Raw genomic sequence first — 24,799 nt, 5'->3', positions numbered from 1 at the left:
ACTGTCCTCCCGTTCTGGGTCCCCCTCCTCTGGTCGGCTCCCCTGTGTCTCATCCCGCGGATTAAGCCTTCGCCTGGTCCTCTTTTTCTGGTGACCCACACCGCCCGCAAAGCCACAGCGCATCTGGATCACCTGCTTTGGTGGCTCTTGGCCGCCAGGAGGCAGCACCCTGTTTGCGGGGCGGAGCCGGGGTGCCCGCCCCTTTCCCCCAGGGCTGAAGGGACCCCCCTCAGAGCCCGCCCACGCGAGATGAGGACTGTGGCCCAGCCCCCCCATGCCCTCCCCCTGGGGGCCGCCCGCGCTCCCGCCCCGTGCGCTTCCTGGGTGGGGCTGGGGCGGCTTCAAAACCCCCCGCCGACCCAGCCGGTCCCCGCCGCCGCCGCCCTTCGCGCCCTGGGCCATCTCCCTCCCACCTCCCTCCGCGGATCAGCCAGACTGCGAGGGCCCCGGCCGGGGGCAGGGGGGACGCCCCGTCCGGGGCACCCCCCCGGCTCTGAGCCGCCCGCGGGGCCGGCCTCGGCCCGGAGCGGAGGAAGGAGTCGCCGAGGAGCAGCCTGAGGCCCCAGAGTCTGAGACGAGCCGCCGCCGCCCCCGCCACTGCGGGGAGGAGGGGGAGGAGGAGCGGGAGGAGGGACGAGCTGGTCGGGAGAAGAGGAAAAAAACTTTTGAGACTTTTCCGTTGCCGCTGGGAGCCGGAGGCGCGGGGACCTCTTGGCGCGACGCTGCCCCGCGAGGAGGCAGGACTTGGGGACCCCAGACCGCCTCCCTTTGCCGCCGGGGACGCTTGCTCCCTCCCTGCCCCCTACACGGCGTCCCTCAGGCGCCCCCATTCCGGACCAGCCCTCGGGAGTCGCCGACCCGGCCTCCCGCAAATACTTTTCCCCAGACCTCGGGCGCACCCCCTGCACGCCGCCTTCATCCCCGGCCTGTCTCCTGAGCCCCCGCGCATCCTAGACCTTTTCTCCTCCAGGAGACGGATCTCTCTCCGACCTGCCACAGATCCCCTATTCAAGACCACCCACCTTCTGGTACCAGATCTCGCCCATCTAGGTTATTTCCGTGGGATACTGAGACACCCCCGGTCCAAGCCTCCCCTCCACCACTGCGCCCTTCTCCCTGAGGACCTCAACTTTCCCTCGAGGCCCTCCTACCTTTTCCCGGGAGACCCCCAGCCCCTGCAGGGGCGGGGCCTCCCCACCACGCTAGCCCTGTTCGCCCTCTCGGCAGTGCCGGGGGGCGCCGCCTCCCCCATGCCGCCCTCCGGGCTGCGGCTGCTGCCGCTGCTGCTACCGCTGCTGTGGCTACTGGTGCTGACGCCTGGCCGGCCGGCCGCGGGACTATCCACCTGCAAGACTATCGACATGGAGCTGGTGAAGCGGAAGCGCATCGAGGCCATCCGTGGCCAGATCCTGTCCAAGCTGCGGCTCGCCAGCCCCCCGAGCCAGGGGGAGGTGCCGCCCGGCCCGCTGCCCGAGGCCGTGCTCGCCCTGTACAACAGCACCCGCGACCGGGTGGCCGGGGAGAGTGCGGAGCCGGAACCCGAACCGGAGGCCGACTACTACGCCAAGGAGGTCACCCGCGTGCTAATGGTGGAAACCCACAACGGTGAGCTCGGAGGGGCAGGGGAGCCGGGAGGGGGGCCCCCAGGGGGCGCCGGAGTGCCGGGGCCCCGGGTAGGAAGTGACTGGCAGAGGAAACTGGCTGGAGGAAGAGGACCCCCCGGGGCAAAGGGAACGTGGGATGGTGGGAGGGGGGTGTCCGAAAGAGGATGGCACTGAGTCCCCTACCCCCCAGGTATCTGGTCTTGGAGAGGAGGAGATAGCGAAGTGGACCGCTTCTAGAGGGCGACAGAAACATGCGGGGTCGTGGGGGTAGTGCCCTAGAGGGATAGAAGCAATAGGGGGACGGTAGAAGGCTCCCTCCTCCAGGACGCGTTGAATTGGGGAGGGGGTCGTGGGGTAGGAGAGGGGGGAGAGGGGAGCCCGGTGTGGGAGAAGCGAAGACCTCAGCATTTGGGAAAGGAGAGGCACTGGGGCAAGTTGACCCAGAGCTTGGGGGTCCTGAGGTGGAAAGATTCAAGGACAGAAAAGCTGGATGAAGGCAACCCTAGGGGGTGCGAGAAAAGTGAGAGCGGACCCATTTCCAGAGGCTGCGAGGAACACGCGGGATGCGGGGGTGGGGGAGAGTCGTAGAAAGAGAAACAGAGGTGGGTGTGATAAATGTGGGGAGAAAGGGACGGGAGGTTATTGGAAGGAGGAGGCAAGCGGGAGAGGAGCGGAGACCCAGGAGTGTGCCCGGGATGCAGAAGTGTCCTCGGTGTTTCACACGGGGATGTGAGGGACAGAGTGGGGAGCCCAGAGGAGGAATTGAGCTTCCAGAAGACCTAGAATCCTGGGTCATGGGAAGAGCTTTACCGAGAGGGGAGACAAGCGTGGGAAAGGTGGTGTGAGCGGGGCGGAGGAGAGATACCCAGCGCCATCCACGCCGCGAGCACTGAGCGCCCCCCGCCCGTCCCGCCACTCGCCGCAGGATGCAGGGGAATGGGCTGAGCGGAGTCCAGCCGCAGGGGAAGTGCTGGGTGGGGAGTGACTCTACGAGACCGAGGTGAGAAAACCAAGCTGGGAGGAGTGAGAAAGCCCCACGTGGGTGCCACGCGCGGGGGGAGGAGCCTGCGCTTCCACCAAGGGGCAGGAGGACCCCGCTGCGCTAAATGCTGGCAGTCTGGACCCCAAAGCCCCAGTTCCTCTCGAGGTGGCTGGGGAAACCCCAGCGTCCGGCCGCCTCACTCTCCTCCCTTCCCTTTCCTTCCCATGCCCCCGGCGGGGGCGGGGATCGCGCGCGGAGCCCGGGGCGAGACGGGGCAGGTCTGGTCCCCGCCCTCCTGGCTGCGGCGCCTCCCGCCCTCCTCACCCCAGCTACGGGCGGGGCTCCCACTGAGCCGGCCCCGTCCATCCATGCGAGGACCCAGGCGTCCTGCGTGGTTCAGAGCTTTGGGAAAGATCCCTTAGGTTTCACTGACTTTTGGGCGGTGTGGGCTTGCCGGTCGCCGGCCCATTCTTGCGCCAGTTTACGGCTCCAGCCCAATGACGCGCACACTGCACCCAAGTCTCAGCCTTGCCTTATCTTCCGTGCTTCACCTTCGTTGTAGAGGCTCCTTTAACACTGGCACCTCCAATCCTCTTCTCCCCAACAAATGCACATGTGTCTCTTCTCGCACGTGTGTCCCCATCTGCCTCTTTCTTTTCGTCTCCGTTAGTCTCTCTGTCCACGCATGGTTTTTGTCTCTGCGACTATTTTCTCTCCCTTTCTATTTTTCTCTTCCACGGTCCTCTCTGTCTCTAGCATCTGACCGCCTCTCCCTCTCGCAGCACCCTCCAACCCTTCCTTTCCCTCCTCTTTCTCTTCCTCCCTATCTGTCTTCCCCAGCCAAGGCTCTGCCTTTCCTTTGGGGTTTGCTGAGTAACCTCCGGGCCAAGAATAGGGCTTATTGGGGCTGGGTGGGGAGGGAGACTGGGGAAGAGGAGGAGGATCTAAGGGCGCCCTAGGAAGCGGTTTCCTCTGGCTTTCTCACCAGTCTCTTTTCACACCCCCACTATAGGAGGCTGGAAGCAGTTGCCCCAGTTGATCCAGGAGTTCATGGCCTATTCCCTCATCCTCAACCCCAAACTTTTCCTAAACTAGAAAATAACTTGGCTGGGCGCCGTGGCTCACGCCTGTAATCCCAGCACTTTGAGAGGCCAAGGCGGGTGGATCACCTGAGGTCAGGAGTTCCAGACCAGCCTGGCCAACATGGGGAAACCCCGTCTCTACTAAAAATACAAAGATTAGCTGGGCGGGGTGGCGGGCGGCGCCTGTAATCCCAGCTACTTGGGAGTCTGAGACAGGAGAATCACTTGAACCTGGGAAGCGGAGGTTGTGCCACTGCACTCCAGCCTGGGCGACAGAGACTCCCTCTCAAAAAAGAAAAGAAAAGAAAACACCTTAATTCCTTTTGTCCCCACTACAGCCGTTCCTACCCAGAATGAACTTCACTTTCCCTAACCAGCTGGGGAAGGGAGTTAAGGGTGGAAAACGAATAATAAAAAGTAGAACAATCACTTAGGGGATAAGAGCACAGTCTCTAGCTGGGTGGGTGCGGTGGCTCATGCCTGTGATCTCAACATATTGGGAGACTGAGGTGGGAGGATCCCTTGAGCCCGGGAGTTCCAGCCTGCAGTGAGCCATGGTTGTGCTACTGCACTTCAGTTTGGGGGACAGAGTGAGACCCTGTCTCTTGGTGGGGGGGATGGGAAAAAAAAGCACAGTCTCTGGAACTAGACAGCTTGAGTTTGAATCCCAGTCTGCAGCTATGTGACCTTGGGGCAAATCTTAATCTTGGTGCCTCAGTTTCTCCATCTATTAAATGGGTATAATAATAGTATAAGGTTGTGAGGTTAAATGTCTTCATCTTTGTAAAGTGCTTTAAATAGCATCTGGTAAATAGCGCTGTTTGTGGTTTTTTTTTAATTGTTGTTGCTTTTTTTTTTGAGACAGAGTCTTACTCTGTCACCCAGGCTGGAGTACAGTGACTCAATCTCGGCACACTATAACCTCTGCCTCTCAGGTTCAAGCGATTCTCATGCCTCAACCTCCCAAGTAGCTGGGATTACAGGTGCCCGCCACCATGCCTGGCTAATTTTTGTATTTTAATAGAAATAGGGCTTCATCATATTGGCCAGGCTGGTCTCGAACTCCCGACCTCAGGTAATCCATCCACCTCGGCTTCCCAAAGTGCTGGGATTACAGGTGTGAGCCTCCGTGCCCAGCCAGTGCTCTTAAATGTATACATGATTGAGTGACCAGTGTATACAGAATTGGTGCCACATGGCTTGACCTGGGTCATCTAATTTCCCACTATAATCCTGGAATGGGTTCTAGAGTCGCTCTGTCTTGCGTTACAGATGAGCACCTGGCTCAGAGAGGAATTCATTTGCCCAAGGTTACACAGAGTCTGGGTGGGAGTGCAGGGAGCTTAATGTTATTGCTGGTTTTCAAAGAATAACAGGAAACTGACTTCAGAAAGAGGGTGTTAACTGCCCATGGTCAGACAGCCGAGAGGGAGCAGAGGTACTATCTGAGTCCAAAGCCTGTGCCCTTGATCCTTACTCTGCATTTTAGGGGCTCTTGCATTTGGGGCAAGGAAGGCCAGAGCAAACAGAGTGGTTCCCCTTAGTGCCAGCCTTAGTCGACTTGACAGATGATGCTACATGAGAGAGGAGTGTGGTTAGGACCCATTTTACAGAGGAGGAAACAAACCCCCAGGGGGAGAAACCACTTCCTCAAGGTCACACAGCTAAAAAGTATCACAGTCAGGGCTGGGCGCGGTGGCTCACGCCTGTAATCCCAGCACTTTGGGAGGCCAAGGCAGGTGGATCACCAGGTCAGGAGATCGAGACCATCTTGGCCAACATGGTGAAATCCCATCTCTACTAAAAATACAAAAATTAGCTGGGCGTGGTGGCATGCGCCTTTAGTCCCAGCTGCTTGGGAGGCTGAGGCAGGAGAATTGCTTGAACCGGAGAGGCAGAGGTTGCAATGAGCAGAGATCACGCCACTGCACTCCAAGCCTGGGTGACAGAGCGAGACTCTATCTCAAAAAAAAAAAAAAAATAAAGAATAAATAAATAAATAAAAGGTATCAGTGACTGACTCCACCCCAGAGTTGTCAGCTCCAAAACTCCTAGACTTGGGAGCACCAGCTCCCCTCACCTCTGCCAAACCCCTGATCACCTCCCTTCATTTCTCCCTGCTAGAAATCTATGACAAGTTCAAGCAGAGCACACACAGCATATATATGTTCTTCAACACATCAGAGCTCCGAGAAGCAGTACCTGAACCTGTGTTGCTCTCCCGGGCAGAGCTGCGTCTGCTGAGGCTCAAGTTAAAAGTGGAGCAGCATGTGGAGCTGTACCAGGTGAGGACATGAGCCAGAAGGAAGGTCAGGGCATGGGCTGGAGAGGGTGAGCTGTGACCAGCGGGGTGGCTGTGGGTGTGCTGGCTACAAGGTCCACCTAGATGGTCCCTGAAGGATAGAGGAATACAGACCATACAGTCCTAGGACTCTTTTTTTTTTTTTTTCTTTTTTGAGACAGAGTCTCGCTCTGTTGCCAAGCTGGAGTGCAGTGGTACGACCTCAGCTCACTGCAGTCTCCGCCTCCTAGGTTCAAGTGATTCTCCTGCCTCAGCCTCCCAAGCAGCTGGGATTACAGGCGTGCACCACCATACCCAGCTAATTTTTGTATTTTTAGTAGAGACGGGGTTTTACCATGTTGGCCAGGATGGTCTTGAACTCCTGACCTCGTGATCCACGTGCCTTGGTCTCCCAAAGTGCTCAGATTACAGGCGTGAGCCACTGCGCCTTGCCTTTTTTTTTTTTTTTTTTTTTGAGATGGAGTCTTGCTATGTCGCCCAGGCTGGAGTATAATGACTTGATCTCGGCTCACTGCAGCCTCCGCCTCCTGGCTTCAAGTGATTCTCCTGCCTCAGCCACCTGAGTAGCTGGGATTACAGGCATGCACCAACACACTGGGCTAATTTTTGTATTGTTAGTAGAGATAAAGTTTTATCATGTTGGCCAGGCTTGTCTCGAACTCCTGCCCTCAAGTGATTCTCCTACCTGAGGCTCCCAGAGTGCTGGGATTACAGGCGTGAGCCTCCGCACCAGGAATCTAGAGCACTTTTAAACATTCAGACTCTTTGCATCCTAGGACGTTAAACACTTAGAAGGCTGGAATCTTAGGAGTTGGACTCTTTAAGGACACAGGATTCTTGAAAGTTGGGATCTCTGAAAAGGTTGGGGACTCTAGAATCATGCTGTCCAATGTGACAGCCGCTAGTCACATTTAATTTTATTAAAATTTAAAGTATTTAAAATTAAATTAAAAATTTAGGGCCAGGCATAGTGGCTCACATCTCTAATCCCAGCACTTTGGGGAGCCGAGGCAGGCAGATTGCTTGAGCCCGGGAGTCCGAGACCAGTCTGGGAAACATTTTGAAACTTGGTCTCTACAAAAAATACTAAAATTAGCCTGTTAACGGTGATGTGTGCCTCTAGTCCCAGCTACTCAGTAGTCTGAGGTGGGAGGATTGATTGAGCCCAGGAGGTCGAGGCTATAGTGAACTGTGATTGCACCACTGCACTCCAGCCTGGGTGATGGAGCGAGACCCTGTCTCAAAAAATATATATATAGGCCAGGTGTGGTGGCTCATGCCTGTAATCCCAGCACTTTGGGAGGCCAAGTGGGTGGATCACTTGAGGTCAAGAGTTCAAGACCAGCCTGGCCAACATGGCGAAACTCCATCTCTACTAAAAATACAAAAATTAGCCAGGTGTGGTGGCGGGCACCTGTAATCCCAGCTACTCAGGAGGCTGAGACGGGAGAATCGCTTGACCCTGGGAGGTGGAGACTGCAGTGAGCGGAGATCATACCATGCATTCCAGCCTGGGCAACAGAGCGAGACTCTATCTCAAAAAATAAAAATGAAAAACAAATCCTCATTCTCACTGGTTGTATTTCTAGTGCTCTATAGTCACATGTGGTTAGCAGCTACTATTTTGGATGTTGCAGAAAAAGAACATTTCCAGAAAGTTCTTTAGGACAGCACTGCTCTAGAAGATAGGGAGCTTCCAAGAGGACTGGGGCATCTGGAAGGGCTGGAGGCTCTAGCAGTTTCTATGAGCTAGAATCCACATCAGAGGGAATGTTAAACTCATACGATGGTAGATTTCAGACTTTCATAGTGAGAGAACTTTGTCCTATGTTAGCTTGGCCTCTTGGAGTCTGGGGAATTCAGCTTTATTCTGCAGGCCCTGGAGTGGTCTATCCAGCCCCAGAAAATTCTTTTTTTTTTTGTGGTGGAGTTTTGCTGCTGTTGCCCAGGCTGGAGTGCAATGGCACGATCTCAGCTCACTGCAACCTCTGCCTCCCGGGTTCAAGCGATTCTCCTGCCTCAGCCTCCCGAGTAGCTAGGATGACAGGCGTGCGCCACCACGCCCGGCTAATTCTGTATTTTTAGTAGAGACAGGGTTTCTCCATATTGGTCAGGGTGGTCTCGAACTTCTGACCTCGGGTGATCTGCCTGCCTCGGCCTCCCAAAGTGCTGGGATTACAGGCGTGAGCCACTGCGCCCAGCCCAGAAAATTATACTACACAGATGTTGGGTGCCTCCAGCATCTAGGTGCGGCTTGGCAGACTCTTGGGTTTATAGAACATTAGTCTTCTAAAGCTTCTCAGGCTCATTAAATGTGCAAATCTTGGGATATTATCAAACATTTGAATCACAAAATGACTTCTAAGTTACTGACTTAGAATTCAGGGTGTCACATTTGCAGAACTGCATGCTCAGCAAACCTCAGAATGTTTGCAGCAGAATTTTATTGTATTTGTTATTTATTTATTTATTTATTAATATTATTTTGAGACGAAGTCCATCCTGCCACCCAGGCTGGAGTGCAGTGGCGGGATCTTGGCTCACTGCAATCTCTATCTTCCGGGCTCAAGCAATTCTCCTGCCTCAGGCTCCCAAATAGTGGGGACTACAGGCGCACGCCACCATGCCTGGCTAATTTTTGTATTTTTAGTAGAGATGGGGTTTCACCATGTTGGCCAGGCTGGTCTTGAACTCCTGACCTCAAGTGATCCACCGCCTTGGGCTCCCAAAGTGCTGGAATTACAGGCGTGAGCCACTGTGCCCGGCCCAGAATGTTAGCAGCGGAATTTTAGCATTGTGGGCTGTCCACGCTGAGTGGGGCTTAGCATTTCACCAGTGAGGAAACAGGCCGGAGAAGAAAACACGTTCGACTGAGCTGTGTGAAGGTGTCTTGACCGCAGCCTGGGCGTTTTCTCCACCCTTCCTCTCACGGGTGCTGTGGGGGTGGATGGGTGCCACAGGACCACACAGCGTGGCTGTCTGAGAAGGTAGTGCGTGGGAACTTTCTGGAAGCAGATGGGGTGAAGGGTTGAGTTAGTATATGAGGGGGCGTGGCAGCATATACCCACTGTCTCTCTCCCAACTTCATCATCCTCTAGAAATACAGCAACAATTCCTGGCGATACCTCAGCAACCGGCTGCTGGCGCCCAGCGACTCGCCGGAGTGGTTGTCTTTTGATGTCACCGGAGTTGTGCGGCAGTGGTTGAGCCGCGGAGGTGAGGATCACTTGTGTGTCCCACCCCTGTTTCTCAGTGGGGTGCACCCCATTGTGTTGTCTTGGGGTCACTTTACCTAGGATCCCTCTCCGCCCCATACTGGTGTGAAAGTACTGAGACCTGGCTCCCCTCTGTGGCCTGGAAACCCGAGTGATTGGCTAATCTGTTTCCTGAGCACCTCTCTGCCCTGCCCTGTGATGGGTGATGCTAAGGACAGAGCAATGACCAAATCAGCCCCATCCTTGCCCTCATAGAGCTCATATAGTTCATTGGGTGGGTAGCTGGGGAACAGATCTGTAAGGCAGTGATGACCCAGAGTGGGTGGGACCGGGATGGGGAGCCCAAAGAAGGTACCTGACCCAGCCCAGAATCAGGGAGGGCTTCCTGGAGGAGGGGCACCATAGCTGATGTTGAAGGGATGAGTAGAATGGTCAGGAAAAGGAGAGGTGTAAGAGTATTCTGGGGCTGGGCACGGTGGCTTACACCTATAATCCCAGCACTTTGGAAGACTAAGGAGGATGGATCGCTGGAGTTCAGGAGTTTGAGAGCAGCCTGGGTAACATGGCAAAACCCGGTGTCTACAAAAAAATACAAAAATTAGCCATGCATGCTGGTGCGCGCCTATAGTCCCAGCTGCTTGGGAGACTGAGGTGGGAGAATCACCTGCGCCTGGGAGGTCGAGGCTGCAGTGAGCCATAATCACAGTACTGCAATCCAGCCTACACGAAAGAGTGAGATCCCATCTCAAAAAAAAAAAGAAAAACAAGTGTTCCAGGCAAGGGGAACAGTCTGTGCAAAGGCCCAGAGGCCAGGGAGCCTAACTCATTTGATCTGTCCCAGAGATGACTGTCTCTGTCCAGTTCCTGGCAGGGGCCATGGTGCCCGTATCTCTCTCCCTCACCTCCCTCTCATTCATGCTTTTATTCAATCATTGCCCACAGGTTCCTGCTGTGTGTCTGGCCCTGTGCTGGGTGGTGTGGGGGACACAGTGGTAACCAAGACAGCCCTCAGTTCTGCCCTCATGGGGCCCACAGTCACTTCTGGACACCGAAGAGATCTTGCCCCACCAGGCAGGAATGACCTAGAATGATTGAGGATGGGACGGGGAGGCACGGGCAGAGAGGACAAGGCTGGGACAGAGAGGCATGCAGGATGGGGGATGCCCTAAGCGCTGTTGGGAGCCCAGAGAAGGCTCCCAGACCCATCTGGGGAGTCTAGGAGGGCTTGCTGGGTGAGCGTGATTATGTGGAGACTCACAGGATAAATAGTAGTTTGGCCACATGAAAAAATAGGGATTGGGGGCACGGTGACTCACGCCTGTAATCCCAGCACTTTGGGAGGCCAAGGAGGGTGGATCACAAGGTCAGGAGATCGAAATCATCTTGGCTGACAAGGTGAAGCTCTGTCTCTACTAAAAATCCAAAAAAAGAAAAAGTTAACCGGGCATGGTGGTGGGCGCCTGTAGTCCCAGCTACTTGGGAGGCTGAGGCAGAATGGTGTGAACCCAGGAGGCGGAGCTTGCAGTGAGCCAAGATCGCACCACTGCACTCCAGCCTGGGCAACAGAGCAAGACTCAGTCTCAAAAAAAAAAAAAGAAAGAAAAAATAAGGATTAGTGGGCCAAGCACAGTGGCTCACGCCTGTAATCCCAGCACTTTGAGAGGCCAAGGTGAGTGGATCACCTGAGGTCGGGAGTTCAAGACCAGCCTGACCAACATGGAGAAATCCTGTCTCTACTAAAAATACATTAGCTGGGCGTGATGGCACATGCCTGTAATCCCAGCTACTTGGGAGGCTGAGGCAGGAGAATTGCTTGAACCCAGGAGGCGGAGATTGCAGTGAGCCAAGATCGCGCCATTGTGCTCCAGCCTAGGCAACAGGAGCAAAACTCCGTCTCAAAAAAAAAGAAAAAAAAAGAAATGAGAAACAAAAAATAGGGATTAGGGAGCAGGTGGGCACCGAGAGGAGTGTCCTGGGCTGTTCGATAAAGGCCTAGAAGGATTTCATCTGTCTTGGTCAATGCTGAGTCCCAAGCACACAGCATAGGCTTCGGCACATCGTGGGAGCTTAGAAAATATCATTCACTCATTCATTCAAGAGATTGATGCTGGCTGGGTGCAGTGGCTCATGTCTGTAATCCTGGTACTTTGGAAGGCCAAGGCGGGAGGATTGCTTGAGCCCAGCCTGAGCAACATAGCGAGACCTCTGTCTCTACAGAAAATTTAAAAAGTAGCCGTGTAGGCTAGGTGCAGTGGCTCATGCCTGTAATCCCAGCACTTTTGGAGGCTGAGGCCAGTGGATCACCTGAGGTCAGGAGTTCAAGACCAGCCTGGCCAACATGGTGAAACCCCATCTCTACTAAAAATACAAAAAATTAGCCGGGCGTGGTGGTGCACGCTTGTTATTCCAGCTACTTGGGAGGCTGAGGCAGGAGAATGGCTTGAACCTGGGAGGCAGAGGTTGCAGTGAGCTGATATCATGCCACTGCACTCCAGCCTGGGCAACACAGCCAGACTCCATCTCAAAAAAAAAAAAAAAAAAATTAGCCATGCATGATAACACGCGCCTGTGGTCCCAGCTACTCGGGAGGCTGAGATGGGAGGATTGCTTTGGCCTGGGAGGTTGAGGCTGTAAGACCTTGTCTCAAAAAAAAAAAGAGCTGCAGCGAGTGGGCAGAGTGGGGTGGGTGGGGGAGGCAGGAAGGAACCCCTTGGGCTTTGCTCCTTCCTTCCTCTTCCTCCAGGGGCTGGGTAAGCTGCACTCTCAGACTGGCTTCCCTCTCCCCACTCCTACAGGGGAAATTGAGGGCTTTCGCCTTAGCGCCCACTGCTCCTGTGACAGCAAAGATAACACACTGCAAGTGGACATCAACGGTGAGGCTTGCTTCCCTGGCCGTGCCCAGCTGTGACGTGTGTGCATGTGTGTGTCCCCATCTGCCCCACGCCCCACTTATCTATCCCTCTGAGAGTGTGTGTGTATGTCCTCTATCCCCTGACTCCCACACCAAAGCAGGGTTCACTACCGGCCGCCGAGGTGACCTGGCCACCATTCATGGCATGAACCGGCCTTTCCTGCTTCTCATGGCCACCCCGCTGGAGAGGGCCCAACATCTGCAAAGCTCCCGGCACCGCCGAGCCCTGGACACCAACTACTGCTTCAGGTGAGCCTTGTATCCTTGAATGGAGACCTTCCAGGCTGGGGGCATGACTGCCATCTGCTGACCAGGTGCTCCAGGTTGGACACCTGGCTGGTGCCGTGCTTGGACTGGGCGTCTGTCTCCTTTAGCTTGGAGGGCTCAGGGGATGAGGTCTGGGTGTAAGAACCGAGAGTCTTGTGCTGGGTGCGGTGGCTCACGCCTGTAATCCCAGCACTTTGGGAGGCCGAGGCAGGTGGATCACCTGAGGTCGGGAGTTGGAGACCAGCCTGGCCAACATGGTGAAACCCGTCTCTACTAAAAATCCAAAAATTAGCCAGGTGTGGAGGTGGGCGCCTATAATCCCAGCTACAAAAAACAAAAAGCCCCACCCCCCCAAAAAAAAAAAAAAAAAAAAAAAAAGAACTGGGAGTCTTGTAAGGTTGGGATCAGGTTGCTTTTTTTTTTTTTTTTTTCATTTGAGACAGAGTCTTGCTCTGTCACCTGGGCTGGAGTACAGTGGTGCAATCTTGGCTCACTGCAACCTTTGCCTCCCGGGTTCAAGCGATTCTTCTGTCTCAGCCTCCCGAGTAGCTAGGACTACAGGCATGTGCCACCATGCCCAGCTAATTTTTTGTATCTTTAGTAGAGACAGGGTTTCACCGTGTTAGCCAGGATGGTCTTGATCTCCTGACCTTGTGATCCACCTGCCTCAGCCTCCCGAAGTGCTGGGATTACAGGTGTGAGCCACCATGCCCAGCCTTGCTTTCTTTTTGGAGTGTTGGAATCACAGAATGTTAGAAAGTTGAACCCTGAGATTGTTGGAATTCAAAGTTGGAAGGTCACCATCGTGAATCCCTAAACTGTTGGCAGGTTGAGGTTCTAGAATGCTAGAATTTGGTGTTAATTACGGAAATGGAGAATGTCGGACTCAAGGGAAGCTGAAATATTGGGATCCTAGAATTTGGGAATTCGGAATGGGAAGATGGCCCATGTGGAATTCTGCACCGCTGGCCGATTGTGGATACCAGTGTTGGCGGGTTGGAGTCCTGGAATATTGGGCTCACAGCGGTAGAATTCTGTTTTGAAACATTCACATCCACAAATGTTGGAATTGGAGAAAGCAGAATATTGGTATCCCAGCATGCTGGAACTCAATGTTGGAATATTAGAATATTAGTATGCCGGGATTTTATTAATAGAAAGTGGCAGCAGGCTGGGCGCGGTGGCTCACGCCTATAATCCCAGCACTTTGGGAGGCTGAGGTGGGTGCATCACCTGAGGTCAGGAGTTCAAGACCAACCTGGTCAACATGGTGAAACCTCATCTCTATTAAAAATACAAAAATTAGCCGGGTGTGGTGGTGAGCACCTGTAATCCCAGCTGAGTAGCTCTGCAGGTACCCAGGGTGGGGCAGGAGAATCCCTGGAACCTGGGGGGCGGAGGTTGCAGTGAACTGAGATCACACCACTGCACTCCAGCCTGGGCAACAGTGCGAGACTCTATCTCAAAAAAAAAAAAAAAAAAAGAAAGTGGCAGCTTGAACCTCTTGAGTGATGGCTCGGAACTTTGGAATGTTGGGATGCAATATTGGCATACTGGAATTCAGGAATGCCAAGATCCTCAAAGGTTGAAAAGTATGAATCCTAGAGAGTTGAAGATGCTGTCAGAATGTTAGAATCATAAGATGCTGGAATGCTAATACTGCAATCTAAGAAAGCTGAAATGTGGTCGGGCGCGGTGGCTCAAGCCTGTAATCCCAGCACTTTGGGAGGCCGAGACGGGCGGATCACGAGGTCAGGAGATCAAGACCATCCTGGCTAACACGGTGAAACCCCGTCTCTACTAAAAAGTACAAAAAACTAGCCGGGCGAGGTGGCGGGCGCCTGTAGTCCCAGCTACTCGGGAGGCTGAGGCAGGAGAATGGCGTAAACCCGGGAGGCGGAGCTTGCAGTGAGCTGAGATCCGGCCACTGCACTCCAGCCTGGCGACAGAGCAAGACTCCGTCTCAAAAAAAAAAAAAAAAAAAAAAAAAAGAAAGCTGAAATGTTGGATTCCTAGAAAGTTGAAATGGAGAGTTAGTATGTTGTAAATTTAGAGTGATCATCTGACTTTATTCCTCCCCTGCTTAAAATATTTTGGTGGTGTCTCTGGGCTTTGTTACCTGCTGTTTCCCTGCCAGAAAATCAGCCCTGCTTCCAGGCTCCTTCACCACCAGATCTTACCGCCATCAGCCCAGCAACCCTGTGAATGAACAAATTGAGGTCTTTTTTGAGACGGAGTCTCGCTCTGTTGCCTAGGCTGGAGTGCAGTGGTGTGATCTTGGCTCACTGCAACCTCTGCCTCCCAGGTTCAAGCGATTCTCCTGCCTCAGCCTCCTGAGTAGCTGGGATTACAGACACGTGCCACCACAGCCGGCTAATTTCTGTTTTTTTTCAGTAGAGACTGGGTTTCACCATGTTGGTCAGGCTGTCTCGAACTCCTGACCTCGTGATCCGCCCACCTCGGCCTCCCAAAGTGCTGCGATTACAGGCATGAACCACTGCACCCTGCCACAAATTGAGGTCTTGAGTGCCAACAGCAGCTGACATTACAAAGGGAGACAGCCAGCCATGTGAGCCTCTGTAGGGAGGAACCCAACATCGCCTGGGAAGTCTTGCCGAAAAATCAAAACTGAAGGCCGGGTGCAGTGGCTCATGCCTGTAAGCCCAGCACTTTGGGAGGGCAAGGCAGGCAGATTGCTTGAGCTTAGGAGTTCAAGACCAGCCTGTGCAACATGGTAAACCCCGTCTCTCTACAAGAAATACAAAAAAGGCCGGGCGCGGTGGCTCAACCCTGTAATCCCAGCACTTTGGGAGGCCGAGGCGGGTGGATCACGAGGTCAGGAGATCGAGACCATCCTGGCTAACATGGTGAAACCCCGTCTCTACTAAAAATACAAAAAAAACTAGCCGGGCGTGGTGGCGGGCGCCTGTAGTCCCAGCTACTCGGAGGCTGAGGCAGGAGAATGGCGTAAACCCGGGAGGCGGAGCTTGCAGTGAGCCGAGATCGCGCCACCGCACTCCAGCCTGGGTGACACAGCAAGACTCCGTCTCAAAAAAAAAAAAAAAAAAAAAAAAAAAAGAAATACAAAAAACTAGCTGGGCTGGGTGGTGTGTGCCTGTAGTCCTAGCTACTTGGGAGGCTGAGGCAGGAGTGCTTGAGCCCAGGAGGCTGTGATTGCAGTGAGCCAGGATCACGCCACTACACTTCAGGACAGAGCAGGACCCTGTCTCACACACACACACACAAAATCAAAATCAAACCTGAATCTGATCAGGACTGTAGATGCTAACAGTTTCCTAGAAAGACAAGAACAGAGGAAATGGTCAGCAAAACTCAGACTGCGAGAAACCTGACCCAGTTTCTTCATCAAATACAATGCAAATAAGGGGAAAGCGTGCACACACACACACACACACACACAGTGACCCTGGAACAATAGGGGTTTGGAGTGCTGACCCCCCATGCAGCCAAAATTCACCTTTTTTTTTTTTTTGAGACGGAGTCTCGCTTTGTCTCCCAGGCTGGAGTGCAGTGGCGCGATCTTGGCTCACTGCAAGCTCCGCCTCCTGGGTTCACGCCATTCTCCTGCCTCAGCCTCCGAGTAGCTGGGACTACAGGCGCGCACCACCATGGCCAGCTAATTTTTTGTATTTTTAGATGGTCTCGATCTCCTGACCTCGTGATCCGCCCGCCTCGGCCTCCCAAAGTGCTGGGATTACAGGCGTGAGCCACCGCGCCTGGCCAAAATTCAACTTTCGACTCCTCAAAAACTTAACTACTAATAGCCTAGTGTGGACCGGAATTCTGCTTTATCCATAACATAAACAGTTGATTAATACTTTTTAAAAAAATTTTTGGAGATGGAGTCTCACTCTGTCATTCAGGCTGGAGTGCAGTGGCGCCACCTTGGCTCACTGCAACTTCTGCCTCCCGGGTTTAAGTGATTCTCTTGCTTCAGCCTCCTGAGTAGCTGGGACCACAGGTGACCACCGCCATGCCCGGCTAATTTTTTGTATTTTAGTAGAGACAGGTTTTCACCGTGTTGCCCAGGCTGTTCTCGAACTCCTGAGCCCAGGCAATCCGCCTGCCTCAGCCTCCCAAAGTGCTAGGATTACAGGCATGAACCACTGCGCCCGGCTGAATAATACATATTTTGCATATTTTATGTATTATGTCCTATATCCTTTTTTTTTTTTTTTTTGAGACGGAGTTTTGCTGCTGTCACTCAGGCCAGAGTGTCATGGCACAATCTCGGCTCACTGTAATCTCCACCTCCCAGGGGTTCAATTCTCCTGCCTCAGTCTCCTGAGTAGCTGGGATTACAGGCACCTGCCACCATGCCTGGCTAACTTTTGTATTTTTAGTAGAGGTGAGGTTTCACCATGTTGGCCAGGCTGCTCTGGAACTCCTGACCTCAAATGATCTACCCTCCTCGGCCTCCCAAAGTGCTGGGATTGCAGAGTGAGCCACCGTGCCTGGCCGTATTCTTTGTTTTGTTTTTTTTTGTTTTTTTTTTTGTTTTTGAGACAGAGCCTAGCTGTGTTGCTCAGGTTGGAGTGTAGTGAAGTGATCTCGGCTCACTGCAACCTCCGCCTTCCAGGTTCAAGCAATTCTCCTGCCTCAGTCTCCCAAGTAGCTGGGATTTCAGGCGCATGCCACCACACCCAGGTAATTTTTGTATTTTTAGTAGAGACAGGGTTTCACCATGTTGGCCAGGCTGGTCTCCAACTCCCCAGGTGATTCATTAGCCTTGGCCTCCCAAAGTTCTGGCATTATAGGCTTGAGCCACTGCTCCCGGCCTATGCCTGTATTTTTTAAATAAAATAAGAGAGGAAAGAAAATGTTCTTAAGAAAATCATGAGGAGGAGGAAGTATATTTTCCATTCATTGAGTGGAAGTGGCTTATAAAGGTTGTCACGTTGAGTAGGCTGAGGACGAGGAAGAAGAGGTGTTGGTCTTGCTATCTCACGGGTGGCAGAGGTGGAAGAATAATTCACCTGTCAGTGGTGAATTGTGTAATTGGACCCATGATGTCCAAGGGTCAGTCTATATATAGTTGACCCTGAATATATATAGAAAGAGAGAGAGAGATGATTCTGTAGATTTTGAAAAAAGTTCTAAGAGAGGCCAGGCCTGGTGACTCATGGCCATAATCGCAGCACTTTGGGAGGCTGAGGCAGGTGGATCACTTGAAGTCAGGAGTTGGAGACCAGCCTGGCCAACATGGTGAAACCCTGTCTGTACTAAATATACAAAAATTAGGCCGGGTGTGGTGGCTCACACCTGTAATCCCAGCACTTTGGGAGGCCGAAGTGGATAGATCACCTGAGGTCAGGAGTTCAAGACCAGTCTGGCCAATGTGGTGAAACCTCGTCTCTACTAAAAATACAAAAATGAGCTGGGCGTGGTGGCGGGGACCTGTAATTCCAGCTACTAGGAAGGCTGAGGCAGGAAAATCGCTTGAACACAGGAGGCAGAGGTTGAGGTGAGCTGAGATCAAGGCCCTGCACTCCCACCTGGGCAACAAGAGTGAGGCTCCATCTCAATAAATAAATAAATAAAATAGGCCGGGCGCGGTGGCTCACGCCTGTAATCCCAGCACTTTGGGAGGCCGAGGCGGGCAGATCACAAGGTCAGGAGATCGAGACCACGGTGAAACCCCGTCTCTACTAAAAATACAAAAAATTAGCCGGGCGCGGTGGCGGGCGCCTGTAGTCCCAGCTACTCAGGAGGCTGAGGCAGGAGAATGGCGTAAACCCAGGAGGCGGAGCTTGCAGTGAGCCGAGATCGCGCCACTGCACTCCAGCCTGGGCGACAGAGCGAGACTCCGTCTCAAAAAACAAAAAAACAAACAAACAAACAAAAAAAAACAAAACAAACAAAAAAATAAAATAAAAATACAAAAAGTAGCCAGGTATGGTGGCAGGCACCTGTAGTCTCAGCTACTTGGGAGACTGAGGCAGGAGAATCACTTGAACCTGGGAATCAGAGGTTGCAGTGAGCCGAGATTGCACCACTTCACTCCATCCTGGGTGACAGAGTGAGACTCCATCTCAAAAAAAAAAAAAAAAAAAATTCCTAAAAGAGATATCAACCAATTGCAATGTGTAGACCTTACTTGAATCTTTATTTACAGAGGCTTTTAAAGAAATAGATATTTATGAGACAGTTGGGTAAACATGAACTCTGTCTAGACATTTGATGATATCAATGAATTGTTAATTTTCTTACATGGTATTGTGACTGTGTTTTAAAGTAGTCTTAATTAGAGATACATTTGAAATATTTATGGATGAAGCAACATTGGTGGATTGCATGTGCTTTGAGATAAACCAATGTCGGCTGGGTGCAGCGGCTCACAGCTATAATCCCACCACTTTGGGAGGCCAAGGCAGGAGGATTATTTGAGCCTAAGAGTTGGAGACCAGCCTGGGCAACATGGTGAAACCCCATCTCCCCAAAACAATATATATATCTCTCTATATGATGGGCCTGGTGGTGTGTACCTGTAGTCCCAGCTACTCAGGAGGCTGATGTGGGAGGTTGGCTTGAACCCCAGGAGGTGGAGGCTACAGTGAGCTGTGATTGCACCACTGCACTCCAGCCTGGGTGACAGAGTGAGATCCTGTCTCAAAAAAAAAAAAAAAAAAAGAGATAGTGGATAGGGGTAGAGATGCAATGGAAATTGGCCATGAGTTGATATTTTTTGTTGAAGCTGCTTTTGTGTGCATTTGAAACTTTCCAGCCTGGTGTGGTAGCTTACACCTGTAATCCCAACACTTTGGAAGGCCGAGGCGGGTGGATCACATGAGGTCAGGAGTTCGAGACCAGCCTGGCCAACATGGTGAAACCCGGTCTCTACTAAAAATACAAAAAAAGTAGCTGGGCATGGTGGTGCGTGCCTGTAATCCCAGCTACTCGGGAGGCTGAGCCAGGAGAATTGCTTGAACTTGGGATGTGGAGGTTGCAGTGAGCCAAGATTGCACCACTGCACTCCAGCCTGGGCAACAGACCAAGACTCCATCTCAAAAAAAAAAAAAAAAACTTTCAGAGGAAAATTTGTTCTTAAGGCAGCTCGAACACTACCTCCTTCCTAACCCCTTTCTCCAACATCCAAGGTGAATGTGAGGCCTCTGGGCCTCCCCTGGGGCCCTAAGTAGATCTTTTACTCAACAGTCTCTGTTGGGACTTTTATTTTAAAAAAGTTTTGTAGAGACAGGGCTCATTATGCTCCCCAGGCTGGTCTTAAACTCCTTGGGCTCAAGCAATTCACCGGTCTTGGCCTCCCAAAGTGCTGAGATGACAGGCATGAGCCACTGCACCCAGCCTAGGTCTTGTGCGACTGGACGGAAGAGGCTTGGCAAGGGCAAGGGCTGTGCGTATCCCAAGGCCCAGTGCAGGGTAGGCCCCGAATGCGTCCTGAGAAAATAAGTCAGAGGATCACCTAGAGGGCTTGTTCAACACAGACTGTTGTTCCCAGTCCCACACACAGTTTCTGATTTCAGTGGCCTGGGGTGCCGCCTGAGAATCTGCATTTCCCACAGTTCCCAGGTGATGCTGCCGCTGGTCCTGGGAGCCCATGTGGAGAGCTGCTGACTTGGATAACAGTATCACAGACTGTTCAAATCCTAGGACCTCAGAACGCCAGCTAGGGTTGAACTAGGCATTAAAGATGATTCTGAGCCGGGCGCAGTGGCTTATACCTGTAATCCCAGCACTTTGGGAGGCCGAGGTGGGTGGATCACCTGAAGTCAAGAGTTCGAGACCAGCCTGGCCAACATGATGAAACCCAGCCTCTACTAAAAATACAAAAAATTAGCTGGGCATGGTGGCGCATGCCTGTAATCCCAGGTACTTGAGAGGCTGAGGCAGGAGAATTGCTTGAACCCGGGAGGCGGAGGTTGCAGTGAGCCAAGATCACACCATTGCACTCCAGCCTGGGCAACAGAAGTGAAACTCCATCTCAAAAAAAAAAAAAAAAAGATGATTCTGGACACTAGTTCTTCCCCTTTCGTGAGTTCAGAACCTCCTGTGAGAAAGTGAAAACCAGGAACCTTTTCCCCAGAAATACATGCACACATACACGCATGTGCATATGATCTCAGGCACTCAGGACCCTCCTCAAGCCTGCCCATGATGGTCCCTTGGCCCTCAGGTTAACACCGTATTTGATCTGGTAGCACCTACCTCTGAACAGATGAGGAAACTGAGGTCCAACCAAACTGGGTGGTACAGGCTGAGTTCACAGGGATCTCAGTTTCTTGACTTCCTTCTCAGGCTTCTGTGGCTCTTGGAAAGGCTTTATCTTGCCTCCAGGTTATCCGATGCCACTTGAAGTTGGGTTCAAGCAATTCTGCTACCTCAGCCTCCCGAGTAGCTGGGATTACAGGTGCCCGCCACCATGTCCAGCTAATTTTTGAATTTTTAGTAGAGACAGGGTCCTCAAGTCAGCCTGCCCTAGCCTCCCAAAGTGCCGGGATGACAGGTGTGAGCCACCGCACCTGGCTGGCCCCACTAATCTATGAGTGGAGGTTGCAGTGAGCCAATATCGCGCCACTGCACTCCAACATGGGTGACCGAGCGAGACTCTGTCTCACAAAAAAAAAAAAGCACTGTCAACTTTTTCTTTCATTTTCTCTTTTCTTTTCTTTTTTTCTTTTGTTTTCGAGACAGAGTCTCACCCTGTTGCCCTGGGTGGAGTGCAGTGGTGTGATCTTGGCTCACTGCAAACTCTGCTTCTTGGGATCAGGCGATTCTTGTGCCTCAGCTTCCTGAGTAGCTGGGATTACAGACAAGCACTGCCACGCCCAGCTAATTTTTGTATTTTTAGTAGAGACGGGGTTTCGCCATGTTGTTCTCAATCTCCTGACCTCAGGTGATCCACCCGCCTTGGCCTCCCAAAGTGCTGGGATTATAGGCGTGAGCCACCGCGCCCAGCCTCTTTGACAGTTCTAAGTAGTAAAACAAATCAGAAGAAGGCAGACAGAGAGTAATAGATATTGGGAACTATTATTTTTCCTATTCTGATTTAAATTGCTTTATTATGGAAAATTTCAAATGTATACAAAACCAATGAAGATAATGAACGCCTGTAAACTCTCATCCAGCGTCATCGGTGATTAAGATTTTGCCCCATTTCAAATGTATGCATTTTTATATTTTCTTACATAACTGCAATACCATATTGCACTAAATGGAACTAACAGTCACTTGGATATTTTGGAAAGGATGGCTCAGAATGGTATCTCCGAGGAGGTGATGTTCAGTCATGTAACTGATATTTACTGAGTACCTACTGCATTCCAGGCACCGCTTTAGGAGTTAAGGGTCCTTGAGTGAAGGATATTTGAGCTAAGGTTTAAATGACGTGAAGGGGCCAGGTGCGGTGGCTCATGCCAGTAATCCCAACACTTTGGGAGGCCAAGGCGTGCAGATCGCGTGAGCCCGAGTTCGACACCAGCCTGAGCAACATAGTGAGACCATGTCTCTAAAAAGAACAACAAATTAAAAAGAATAAATGGGCCGGATGCGGTGGCTCAGGTCTGTAATCCCAGCACTTTGGGAGGCCGAGGTGGGCGGATCACGAGGTCAGGAGTTTGAGACCAGCCTGGCCAACATGGTGAAACCCTGTTTCTACTAAAAACACACAAAAAATTAGCCAGGTGTGGTGGCACACGCCTGTAGTCCCAGCTACTCGGGAGGCTGAGGCAGGAGAATCGCTTGAACCTGGGAGGCGGAGTTGCAGTGAGCCGGGATCGTGCCACTGTACTCCAGCCTGGGAGACAGAGTGAGATTCTGTCTCGAAAAAAAAAAAAAGAAAAAAAAAAGAAGTGAAGGAACAAGCTGGAGTGGGTATCTGTGGGACTAGCAAGATGGAGAGGGAACAGCAGATGCAGGAGCCCTGAGATAAGACTGTCTGAGGAACAGACAGGATGCCAGTGTGGCTGGAGTGGAGTAGGCGTGAGAGAGGGAGTTGAGATCAGCCAGATTTGCTAGCACCTTGTGGCTCACGGTGAGGACTTGGGCATTTGCCGTGAGGTGGAGCCAGGTTCAGAGCAGAGGAGTGACATGACAATTTATAGCATGACCCTGGAGGGCAGAGATTTCTGTCTCTTTTTAAAAAATTGAAAAACAATTTTTTAGAGACAGGGTGTTGCTCTTTGTTGTCCAGACTGGCATGCAGTGGTGTGATCCCAGTTCACTGCAACCTCGAACTCCTGGACTCCAGCGATCCTCCCACCTCATCCTCCCAAAGTGCTGGGATTAAAGGCCTGAGCCACCATGCCTAGCCTATTTCTATCTATTTCATTTGTCCTCAGCCCCCAGTAGATCCCAGCCCAGCACACAGTAGTAGCTCAATAAACATTTGTTGCACAAACAGAGCAGATCAGTTTACATGGAGCCGTGTTATTTTGTATGTTCCAGGGTGTGGGCATGCCATGATTTATTTAGCCCCCCGGGGGATGGTCATCTGGCTTCTTACAGGCTTGTCTTAAGCATTGCATGAGATTATTACATCGCTCTTAGCACAGTGCTTGACTGGAGAAAGTGCTTAATCTGTGTTAGTGATTATCATGACTATTTGTGTTGTTATTAACATGGGGTGCAAGGGAGACCCAGATGGAGATAGGGCTGGGGGGGCAACTTAGGGTGACACACACCTGGGGAGGAGGGGCACACCGCTCCTGTGGTGGAGGGGCGCACCGCTCCTGTGGTGGAGGGGCGCACCGCTCCTGTGGTGGAGGGGCGCACCGCTCCTGTGGTGGAGGGGCGCACCGCTCCTGTGGTGGTAGCCCCTCCCTACCCCTGACGCGTCTCTCCTGCCTGCAGCTCCACGGAGAAGAACTGCTGCGTGCGGCAGCTGTATATTGACTTCCGCAAGGACCTCGGCTGGAAGTGGATCCACGAGCCCAAGGGCTACCATGCCAACTTCTGCCTGGGACCCTGCCCCTACATTTGGAGCCTGGACACACAGTACAGCAAGGTACGTCTGGCCCACCGGGCTAGGAGGTGCGCTTGGGGGGAGCCAGGACAGAGGAAGAGGAGAGAGAAAGAGAAGTCAAGTCAGAGAGGTGAGTTGGCAGGATGGGGAGAAAGAGGGATGGGGTGGGAAAGGGAATGGATAAAGAGATGGGGAGAGAGGCAGGAAGCTAGAGAAGGGCTCTGAGCAGGGGGCAGAGGGAGATGAGATATGAAGGCCCACAGAACTGAAGTAACAGAGGGGTGGGGGTAAAGGGGAGAAGACAGGGAGATGGAAGGAAAAAGGCAGAGAGAAATGGAGAGACAAAATGAGAGAGGCAGATACAAACACAGAGTTAGAGCAAGGAGAGACAAAGACATACAACAAGGCAAGAGGCGACGACGAGGAAGGGTAGAGACTGAGAAAGAAAATCAGGCGGGCACGGCGGCTCACGCTGGTAATACCAGCACTCTGGGACACTGAAGCAGAAGGATCGCTTGGGCCCAGGAGTTCGAAAATAGCCCGGGCAGCTGAGTGAGATCCCATCTCTACCAAAAAAAAAAAAAAGAAAGAAAAGAAAAAAGCCAGGAGTGGTGGCGCTTGCCTGTGATTCGAGCTACTCCGGAGGCTGAGGCGGGAGGATGACTTAAGCTCAGGAGGTTGAGGCTGTAGCAAGCCTTGATCGCGCCCCTATACTCCAGCCTGGGTGGCAGAGCGAGACCCAGTCTCAACACAAAAAGAAAATCAGACAGATGGGGAGAGACAGAATATGATAGGATGTTAGAAGATAAGAGAGACCGAATTGGAGATGGGAAGAGGGGGACAGGGATGCGGGGAGAGGCTGGCCCGGTAGGGGGTGGGGGATGGGGCAGTGGAGGGCCATCTTCCTCCCTCCACTATCCCTGAGCCCTGACCCCGCCCGCCACCCGCAGGTCCTGGCCCTGTACAACCAGCATAACCCGGGCGCCTCGGCGGCGCCGTGCTGCGTGCCGCAGGCGCTGGAGCCGCTGCCCATCGTGTACTACGTGGGCCGCAAGCCCAAGGTGGAGCAGCTGTCCAACATGATCGTGCGCTCCTGCAAATGCAGCTGAGGCCCCGTCCCGCCCCGCCCCACCCCGGCAGGCCCGGCCCCGCCCCGCCCCGCCCCCGCTGCCTTGCCCTTGGGGGCTGTATTTAAGGACACCCGTGCCCCAAGCCCACCTGGGGCCCCATTAAAGATGGAGAGAGGACTGCGGATCTCTGTGTCATTGGGCGCCTGCCTGGGGTCTCCTTCCCTGACGTTCCCCTACTCCCACCCCATCTCTGTCCCTCTCTGCCTCCTCCTGCCTGTCTGCACTATTCCTTTGCCCAGCATCAGGGCACAGGGAACCAGTGGAGAACACTACTGTAGTTAGATCTATTTATTGAGCACCTTGGGCACTGTTGAAGTGCCTTACATTAATGAACTCATTCAGTCACCTTAGCAACACTCTGAGA

The 24,799-nt window shown here is 52.7% G+C and overlaps 1 protein-coding gene and 1 long non-coding RNA gene across 3 annotated transcripts; both read left to right on the top strand.

Annotated features, from left to right (window-relative positions):
* The first annotated feature begins 291 nt into the window (after window positions 1-291).
* On the top strand, window positions 292-24,552 carry TGFB1 (transforming growth factor beta 1). Of its 2 annotated transcripts, none has more exons than XM_015124025.3 (7): window positions 292-1,605; window positions 5,793-5,953; window positions 9,069-9,186; window positions 11,981-12,058; window positions 12,198-12,345; window positions 23,194-23,347; window positions 24,256-24,552. In XM_015124025.3, the coding sequence occupies exons 1-7, from the start codon at window positions 1,251-1,253 to the stop codon at window positions 24,412-24,414; spliced, it is 1,173 nt and encodes a 390-aa protein (XP_014979511.1). In that variant the 5' UTR covers window positions 292-1,250; the 3' UTR covers window positions 24,415-24,552. The 2 variants fall into 2 exon arrangements, with proteins under 2 accessions (XP_014979511.1, XP_028695614.1); XM_028839781.2 differs by having other exon boundaries at window positions 293-1,605; window positions 12,195-12,345.
* Window positions 14,891-22,629, top strand: LOC144337531 (uncharacterized). The gene is made up of 2 exons (XR_013410731.1): window positions 14,891-16,644; window positions 18,106-22,629. It is a non-coding gene; the product is annotated as an uncharacterized LOC144337531 (long non-coding RNA).
* Window positions 24,553-24,799: the final 247 nt, after the last annotated feature.

This window comes from Macaca mulatta, chromosome 19 (genome assembly GCF_049350105.2).
Source record: "Macaca mulatta isolate MMU2019108-1 chromosome 19, T2T-MMU8v2.0, whole genome shotgun sequence".
Classification (NCBI taxonomy): domain Eukaryota; kingdom Metazoa; phylum Chordata; class Mammalia; order Primates; family Cercopithecidae; genus Macaca; species Macaca mulatta.
This window is presented reverse-complemented; position numbering and strand designations above follow the sequence as displayed.